Source organism: Lygodium microphyllum, chromosome 3 (assembly GCF_053477565.2).
Source record: "Lygodium microphyllum isolate KBCC chromosome 3, Lygodium_microphyllum_v1.1.10, whole genome shotgun sequence".
NCBI classification, from domain to species: domain Eukaryota; kingdom Viridiplantae; phylum Streptophyta; class Polypodiopsida; order Schizaeales; family Lygodiaceae; genus Lygodium; species Lygodium microphyllum.
In genome coordinates, this window is record NC_141137.1 from 140934274 (window position 1) to 140944319 (window position 10046).

At 40.0% G+C, this 10046-nt stretch overlaps 1 protein-coding gene across 2 annotated transcripts; it reads left to right on the forward strand.

Annotated features, from left to right (window-relative positions):
- The first annotated feature begins 555 nt into the window (after nucleotides 1–555).
- Nucleotides 556–4503, forward strand: LOC148038963 (RING-H2 finger protein ATL58-like). Of its 2 annotated transcripts, none has more exons than XM_087674829.1 (3): nucleotides 556–2063; nucleotides 2239–2336; nucleotides 2641–4503. In XM_087674829.1, exons 1-3 carry the CDS (start codon nucleotides 1854–1856, stop codon nucleotides 2996–2998), a joined length of 666 nt encoding a protein of 221 aa, XP_087530955.1. In that variant the 5' UTR covers nucleotides 556–1853; the 3' UTR covers nucleotides 2999–4503. The 2 variants fall into 2 exon arrangements, with proteins under 2 accessions (XP_087530955.1, XP_087530956.1); XM_087674830.1 differs by having other exon boundaries at nucleotides 2242–2336.
- Nucleotides 4504–10046: the final 5543 nt, after the last annotated feature.

The window sequence follows — 10046 nt, forward strand, 5'->3', positions numbered from 1 at the left end:
TTTTATTTAATATGAATTTCATTCATTCTGTTGAATGTCTTTGGTTAAATTCGAGGAGGAGCGCAATTTTAGAGCAGGATGGTCTATCACGATGCCTCGTCGTCTCGTCAGCATCCTATGCCGGGTCGCCCTGACAAATCAAATACTGGGATTCTTACACAACAAACACGATTTTTTAGAAAAGGAATTCTGCCATTCCACAAAACAAAAAGTGGTATTACTATTACAAGTGGTAAAGCCCGATCGAGTGAGTGGTCGTGTGATCCTGTCTGTATCTTCGCGCCGTTTCAGGGGGAAAGAAAAAAAGAAGATAGATGGAAATAATTTTCGAAAAATCTGAATTTTTGCGCCGGGAAATCTGAATCATGTGGCATTTTCCGGGAAAATGGAAATTTGGGGATTTTTCGGAATTTTGGGTCCCCTGACTGGAAGAAACCATCCTTGCAGAGTCTCTTCCCTTTCAGAGCGAAAAAAAAAAGGTGAATTTCCGCCATTTTTATGTTCGGGAAAAATTGGATGTTGCATTTACGGAAAAGAGAAAATTTGGGAATTCTTTCCCAATTTTGGGTTTTCCGTGATTGGGAAAAACCAGCGTTGCAGGGACGGGGAGTCGGGGACTCTACAAGTTTCTGCCCTCTTCGTCTCTCTTCCTGTTTATGACGTATTAGTATTACCCTCCTTCCCTCCTGCATTACACACACACACACACACACATGGCACCCTCCCTCTCATTAATGGTTTCCCTCTGTTCGTTTCTCGAGCGTTGGACCCCCTCGGCCTCTGCATTTGCAGCATCTTCAACCACACCACCCAACCACAATAACAGGACCAAATGCAGCATTAACGAGAAGGAAAGGTCCCATTCATTCATTCATTCAGTTGAACTATGGTGCATTTGAACCTCTGGCCATGGCGTGTAACCTACCTCTCTCTTTCTCTCTGTCCCCCTCTGTCTTTCTGTGCTCCCTTCATCTGGGATCCGGAAAGCAAGGATTTCTGGACAGAAAAACGGATGCAAGAGGCAGCATACTTTAGCTGGCTTCATTCACATTTGAGCACAGTAATAACTGGGAAAACAGGGCTTGCCTATGTTTTCTTCATCTGAGAAGACTTCTCTCTTTGTCTCAGAAGAAGAGCAGTTTTTAGGCTCCATCCACATTTGAGCACAGTAACAGGAAAAACAGGGCTTGCCTATCTTTCTTCTCAGAAATAAGATTTCTCCTTTTGTCTCAGAAGAAGAGCAGTTTTTGTCAGAAGGAACTTGGCCTTCCCCAACCAACCCATCTTCCCCCTTCTTCTTGTGAAACGTCTACGATAAAGAGAGGCAATCAATTGGTGGCTTTTCTCCTTCTCTATACCTCCCAAGGGATTTCAGAGGTCTCTTGTCTCAGCAAAGGTGGTCCGATCACCTGCAACCTTTGTAAGGGAAGACCACCTGCTGCTAGAAAAGATCTCTTCTCCTGCATTCCTAAAGAGGAGAGAAGCTTGTAGAGGCTCTAACTAAGCAAAACTACTACTTCTACTACCTTGTGTCTCTGAAGGGTATTATCCAGCAGCACATGAAAACTGTGAACATTGTTGCAGCAGGAGGTCTTCTCTAGGACATTCATGTGTCTAGAAAGATCGAGGACATCTATGTGGCCTTTCTTGACACAGAGAGCCCTCAGGCAAGCAAGGTCGGTTCTTGTTTCAGAGCAGAGTACATTTAGCCTTTGTCAGTTTCTTATGAGTGATCTCAGCATATAGCAGGGAAAAGGAGGCATTATCGAGCTCTGGTTTAGAACCTTCCAGGTTGCGCCCCTTCTTTGGGACCATACAGTGTTGGTGCCGCAGAATCCCTCGCTTTTCACACAATGTCAGGACAGGGGAGCTCCTCTGATTGCTCGGGGCCTTGCCCAACCCCCCCGCAGCTTCAGCTGTACCAAACAATCATATTTGCCACACCGGTTCTGTTTGCCCTCCTTCTCCTCGTGCTCTTTTGCATGCTATACATTCGAAGGCAGAGGAATTCAAATAGCTCCCAAGCAAGGACGCAACAGCATAACCAGGGACTCGTATCAACAGTAAGAATAGCATGCCTTTTCATGCTACCTGATGCATAACTTCTGTGTTTGAGGCTTCTGGAGGACATGACTTCTGCCCTGTGACGAGGCATTATGCTCTAGTTGCTGCAGGTTTATCATTCATTAACTCCTGGTTGGATTTGTTTTCTGACATGGTGCATTGAATTGTATCCAGCAGGTACAGATTGACCACGGGCTTAGCAAATCATTCAGGCAGCGGCTCCCAACAGTTCCTTTTGATGAGAAATTTACAGCTACACGTGAAGATACACAGTATGTTGTTTTGTTCTAATCATCTGCTGCATGTGTTTGCAGTCCCAATGTTGGTTCAACATAGGATAGAGGTTTTCTCTTCGGCCCCATGTGTCTTTGATTGACGAATTGGACAGAGTATTGCCACGCTTGGTCATGTAGAGAAAGCTGCTAATTGATAGAATCCCAATCCTTTAGGTCGTGTAGGAGTCGCCATTTTTTCAACATTATCAATTCGCCTGAGACTTTTTCTGACATTATCGATTTGCTTGAGACTGTTGGTTTGGTGCACCAAAGAGCTTAATTTATGCTCATTTCTGTATAGGTGCGCAGTCTGCCTTGGTGATTATCAGTTGAATGAGAAGTTGCAGCAGCTGCCTGTTTGCAAGCATTCATTCCATGTTCAATGCATTGATGAATGGCTTGCCAAGAACACTACATGTCCAATGTGCCGAGCTTCCTTGCTTCAAGAGGGAAGCTGGTCACCGCAAACATGTATTGTTGGGGTATCAAGGGGCGAAGAAAACAGACATTGGGAGGAAAGGGTTATGAATGAGATCCAGGATGGAAATGCCCATCTCAGAGGTGATGCATACAATGCAGTAAGCAGCAGTGGGGGGATGATCGGCTCAGATGCATCTCGATTCAGTGTGGAGCATGCAATTCATATTGAAAGGAGTTGAGCATAGCAAGTGGATCGTATCAGCACGGTCACATTTCCCCCTCTCTAGTCGGTAATTTTGAAAGATCGATTGTGAGAGCAGCTGGAATGCCAGGCATTGTACATGTGGTGATTCAGTTTTGGGACACTCGTTCTTATCGAGTCTGTGGGTGTCTGTGTTTGAGCCACTGGATTACTACCAGTGACGAGAGCGGCTTATCTGTTATTCTTTACTACCAGTGACGAGAGCGGCTTATCTGTTATTCTTTAGCTGTTGCTAATGCTCTGAAGTGGCTGCATCTGGGGAGCCACTTCAAGGCATTAACAATTCTGCCGTGCCTTAGTTTAGTTACTTGGAAGAAGGATGAATACGCCTCTGCGAGAAGCAGAGTTTTCAATGGTATGCTGTATGGGGAATGTAACCCACGTATATGATCCAAGACTTGGGAGTGGAGCTCCATTTCCTCTTTTCAGCTGATGAGAAGGGATGCCTGTTTCAGCTGGTTGCCGTTAACGAAGGCATAGATTTTGATGGTTCTGGTTGCAACTTAGATAGCATATAATACAGTGTGGGAAGCTCATCTGCTCAGAGACATGGAAGATCTAGAGTTTGCGGTTAGTCCGCATGTGTAAGTACGCTTTGTGGTGGTGATCATCTTATCTTCTGTTACTTAATCACAATGGGGAGAATTGGATGTTGAATGCTGTGTATTATGAAGGATCATGCTGTGTTTAAAGAGGCCTGCAGGCGAGATCATCTGCAGCTTCTTTTGAATTGGAGTGTGCTTATGGTGGCGCAACAATAACAAACCCTCCAACCTCGCGAATGGCTTTAGAAATCTGGCATGTGGATATTTTGTTACTAAGGGGTCCACCAAAATCTAGATATCCCTAGATGACCATTTATGGTTTGCAGGTTTTGAATACTCTGCATATGTATTTCCTAAAAGGAACATATAGCTAATTTGGTCATATGGAATAGGCAAAATTCAAACTACTCACTCTATGAGACCCTTAATCCAAAGCAACATGTCACGAGCATCGGTTTATACTTGTGTTAGCAATGCGAGTGGGGTCTTAGCCTTGTGGCTTGAGCGCGGGTTGAGTATTGTGAGTGTGTGAGTTCAAACCTTGGGTTCTTCTTCCAAACCACATTAGATGAAGACAGATTGTTGTCACATTGTGTGTTGTGAATATCATCAATATATGTGATCATTGATCCAATATTGAAAGCACTCAAAGTACCCATCCTTTGAAGGATTTCCTCATTGTAAATCTCCAAATTTGAATCCACCTCATCCTCAACATGCAAGTTATGATCTATTGTCGTAATTGTATAGCATACTACACACTAACGATGTTGGGGACCTTGCAAAATAGAGTTTTTAAATCTCTTCATCTAGAAATTGCTAAGCTTTTATTAGTTGATCAAAGACTCCTTCAACAACCATGTGAATGGATGATGTTGATAATTGTAATGTGATTCAATGGCAAGCATAGTCAAGGAGACTAAAAACTATGGGAATTAGCTAACGTTGCATTTTTTTAAATCCAAATGAATGTTATCTAAATGATAAAAGTTTTAGCCATTCAATCATTGCTTGGAAAAATGTGCATATCAAGGAGGATTTAGAAAGACCATTAAGACCAATCTGCACTAGTGAAGTGTTTAGTAAAATTTTATGTGTTATAATCAATTGTTCCTTGAGATCTTTGATCTTTGTAAAAAATCTATGCATAATTTTAGGTTCAATCCTTATGTTCACTTTCTAATTGCTCATGTAGGTAGGCAACATGAGCTTGAGCTTTCTCTTGATACAAACATGCAAGTATGTCATATCTTTAGTTGTTTTACATGTGTAAATGTTTGGGATCATTATATGTTAAAATAAATAATGTAGTCAAGGCATGAGCCTTTACACCTATGTCATTGTATATGTTGTCCTTTATGAGTTATTGTATGGGATCATGGTACTTTTGACAAATAATATAGTCAAGGCATATGAGCATCTGCATCTTTGCCATTTCAATGAATCTTCTTAGGAGTAGGTGGTTCTAGTGCTCTAATTGGAGCACAACCATAACCTACAATCTCCTCAACAACTATTTCTATTGCACTTGCAGCTTCTAATCACACTAAGACATACTTTAATTCTATGCACAATGTTTTGCAAACCTTTTGTGACCAATATGTCACTTCATATAGTTGGTTCAACTTGTCCTTAATAGCCAACATATATCATTGTTGCTAGCCATGTCTATTGATCGCACTTGATGCAAAAGTTGTGTATAGAGGAAAACATGCACAAAACTAACTTGTGCTATATATAGCACATCAAAAGTAAATCATAAGAGTCCAACTTTTAGAAATGATTGTAGTTGAAAATTTTGTACAAAAGGACAAAACAACTTGTGCAATAATGCAAATGGAAGTTGAAATGATCCAAAACTTAAAAATTGATGATGCTAACCCCTATGGATTCTCTCATAGTATTTGTTGACCTACAAATGCTTGTCAAATCTTGACTCCAACAAGAAAAACTTAAGTAGAGGGTGTTAATAACTATGTTTAAGAGGTCCAAGCCCATTCTAATGCTAATTGTTGGATTTAGGGTTGTAAGAATGCACACATAAAGCTTGAGAAAAAGAAGCTTGATAGTACACAAGACAATTGTATTGAGAAGTATCAACAGAGAAGATTTACAAGACTAAGTATGCCTTACAAGTGAATAGGCATATATAAATGGTTGGGGGGAAAAAAAACCTCCTAAAGAAGGAAAAAAGTGCCCTAGTGGTCCTAAGTGTCTCCACACAAATCACTACCAAAGTATAGTAACAAATCCCCGTTGGGAGTGATTTGGTGAACAAGAGTTGTTGGCACTCATGTACAAGGAAATGCCCTACTTAGTGGACTAGATCGATCTAGAAAGGGGACTAAGTCTAATGCTTGGTGAAAAGCCTTGAACTTCTCGCAAGGCAAAGCCTTTGCAAAAAGATTCATAAGGTTGTTAAGTGTTGGCACATAGGCCAAGTTGATCTCTCTTGTTGCAGAGAGTCTCTTCCCAATGTAATGATAATGTACCTCAATGTGCTTAGTATGTGCATGGAACATTGGATTCCGTGCAACTACCAATGCGCTTTGAATTTTAGTGAAGATGGTGGTGGGAGATGATTATTTGACACCCAAATCAATCGAGAGAAGTCTAAGGCAAACACACTCGCAACTATACTTATGAAACTTGTCTTATACTTGACTTTACAATTAGAAGTGGCAACAATAGGCTACTTGTTGCTCAACTGTGTTATGCATATAGCAAAAACCACTTGTGGATACATGAGTATTGTAACAACCAACCTACTTTGAATCTAAAAAAGCATGTAAATTTGGTGATAATGATTCCTCCTTGTGATAAAAGAGCCCAAGGTGTCGAGTACAACTCAAATAGTGAAAGGTCTACTTCATTGCTTGCCAATGCTTAGTACTTGGGCTATACATAAACCTACTCATTTGTGAGATTGCAAACTAAATGTCATGCCTCCCAATGCATACATAAATCAAGCATCCAAGAACTTGTTGATAGAAGAATGCATCAAATCAATCTATGATATCATGAAGAATCAACTTCAACCTTGTCTCCATAGAAGTAGCCATAGGCTTCTTCAAGACCAAATCTCTGCAATAATGTCTTAGCATAATTTGTTTGACACAAAGTAATACCTCTATCAAATTGCTTATGTTGAATGCCCAAATAATGATGTAATCGGCCCAAATTCAACATGTCAAAGGCTGAATTCAACTCAACCTTAAATCGAGCAATATATATCTCATTAGGACCAGTGAGCAATATGTCATCAAGATAAGCCACAATGATCAGAGGCACATCACCCTCATGTCTAAAATATAATGTACTCTCAATGGGACTCTTCTGAAAACTATGTGTAGTCAACCACACCTATGTTCTCATACCAAGCTCCAAGTGCTTGCTTTAAACCATATAAAGCCTTTTTCAATCTGCACACTTTCTTTTATTGCCCTTCTATGCAAAACCAAGAGGCTAAAATATATACACTTCCTCATATAAATCACCAATGCAATTTTGATGTTTAGCTAATATGCATTCTAACCATTATGAGTTGTTAATACACAAATGTTATGAATAGTTGTCATATGGCAAGTGGAAGCAAAGGTTTGATCAAAATCAATGCCCTTCTATTGAGCATAATCATTTTCCATAATTCTAGCTGTGTAGCGATTAACACTACCATTTTGTGCCACTCCAATAAAATATCACAAATCATGTGGGTGGGGGGACATGCTTGAGCTACTCTATTAAACACACATAATACACACAAGAGGAAGCTCACTCAAGAACACAAGAAGAGAGATGGAGGCCAAAACATATTATTTCTAGTTTTCTTCATTGTCCCTCCCACAATAGAATGTACACAAAGTATAGATAAGATACAACAAAAAGAAAAGTGGCATATTAAGTCAAACAATGCATAACTGACTATACTAATCGATTGGTGCTACAATTATGCCAATTGTAAGTAGGTGTAAATTACCAAATATAATAAATGATAATTTAGTGGCTATATGAGGATCATAATGACCACCGATGTGTTGAGTATAGGTGTGTGGACCCATCTAACTAGGTGATCCATCATCAATGTCCACACTTTCTCCATGCTAGAACTCTCATAAAATTCATTAGAACTAGTAGAGGTCCCTATTGCAAAGGTCTCCTCAAGTGCCTCCCATTCTATAGTGAAAGGTAATGATGCCCTTTGATTCAATGGGTGCTCCTAGTAAGCATAGAAATTTATCCTATTTGAGCCATATCCAAAGATTAACCGACCGACTAGGATGTCCACCAAACAATCAGAGTTTAAGATCCACGATTGTCCCAACAACAACTAATATGCACTCAATGTGAGCTATTATCACATGGACTCGAGACACCATTCCTTTCAGTTGTCTTAGAGTGTCATCAACCATTTAGAATAGCAATGATATCTTTTTGAATGGGTAGATCTAGTCTCTCTTAGCACCTTCCATGACATTGTCCACATGTAAAGCGCAATATATGTGTAAAGTCAAGGCATATTGACACATGCTAGGATGTCCACTCCAATAGGGTAGTCAACAACCTGAGCTAACGAATCATCATTAAAATGAAGGAAACACTCGAGGGAAGCTCTCTAAGTAGATTATGCAAAGGGATAAAGTTACTCTTGAGGAGATGCCTAGTGGGGTTAGTCTAGTTGAGACATTCCCGATTGGTAAAAATCCTACTTCTAGTGATCTTAGAGCAATTACTAGGGGTCAAAAGGTTAAAGAAGATTAGAAGATCGATCTAATAGGAGCAAAGATAACCCTAAACCCAAGTAGACTTGACCAAGAAGGTTGTGGATGCTAACACACAAGCAGGTTTTCTTAAAACCTACTGGTGACTTTGAGGAGCTTGTGGTTAAGATTAAGTGCAAATCCAAAGCAAAGGAGACTACTAAGGCTATTAGAAAGCCAAAAGAGTGGATCATTTGGAAAGAAAAGAAGACAGTAGCAAACTTCTGGGAGTTTCACTTAGCAATTGCTCTATGTAAAGTCAAGCCAAATATTAATTTACTATAATTAATTTGGTTATCATCGATTATTTACAATAAGAAATGCAAGAAAATCCTATAGAGATGGGTATGTTGGGGAGAATGTAAGTATTAATCAAGTGGGTAGTGAATGGTGAAAGCCTTAGGGTGACTTATATTGATGGCATTTTGATTGAAAGTGAAGTGGTAGACCCATGCTGATTCATAAACATAATGAGCATGGATTTATTGCACTTCAACTTGTAAACCCACTTGGTACTAATGGCCTTCTTACTAGGAGGCAAGAACCAAGTACCATTTTTTATAATAGCATCATATTCGAATTGCATAATGACGAAGGAAATTCGGTATGGCAGCCTCTATACTATGCGAAACTCCCTTCTGCCACAAAGTGAATGAGGTAAGGGCACCACAGTCATGGAAGAGCGAACTAGGACGCTATGCAAGAGGAAGAGGAGATTGTGAGGGAGAAGAGAGGAAAACTAAGAGAGGGAGAGAGAGAGAGAGCGAGTGAGAGAGAGAGAACTACAAAAAAATAGATGAATCAATAAACTTAAGAGATGGAGAACCCTCGGGACATAACCAATATACACAATATGGACACCAATATCATGGGCTTATTACATTGCAGAGCATACATAAGCTATAGTAAGGGAAGGAATTGCATAAGCTCATGAGAGAGAATGGGGAAGGCTCAATAGGGTTGAAGAAGGCCTCTTGGCTCTCTCTCTTCTTGCAAATTACAAAGGAGAAGGCCTCTTTATATAGGCCTTGAGGGTGTTTAGGGAGGAGGTTAAGATAGAATAGGACTTAACACCACCAAAGCTGCATTAAGGCGGTTCCACCAATGTGGAAGCTCCATCTATATGTTTTGTTGACCAATTTGTACTTAATCAAGCTCCATCATAGGTGAGTTGTCTCCATTCTCCCCCCCATAGCTTGAGTCCAAGAGCTCTCCTATAAAAAAATATAGAGAATCTTCATAAAATAAGATCATATCTAGTAATAATGGAGAGAGAGTAGTGAGAATTCATACATTACTATTACAATTAAGGATGATTTGAGAGTGATTTAGAAGGGAAATTCTAATGGTTTATTAGCTTAAGAGAGAGGAGAAGAGAGGGGAAAGGGTTGGGAGTCTAATGAATGATGTTTTATGGAAGTGTTAAGTGTGGGGAAGAAAGTATGGGTATGTATAAAATTGGGAGGTGGTCTCCACTGTAGTTGGAAAAAGTTGGCATCCACCATTTTGGCCATATCTCCCGACTCGTAGAGCTCCAAAAAATTATAAAAAAATACCAGCCAAAACTTCAGCTCATGCGCTACAACTTTCATGTTGAAAAGTTTTTTTGGATTGGAGTGAAAGTATTTTTAAAAAATCTTACAAAATCATGTGCCTGATTTTTCTTCCACTAATGCTTCCAAGAAGGGTCCCATTTGGTTGAATTATCATAAGGCTCCAAAGT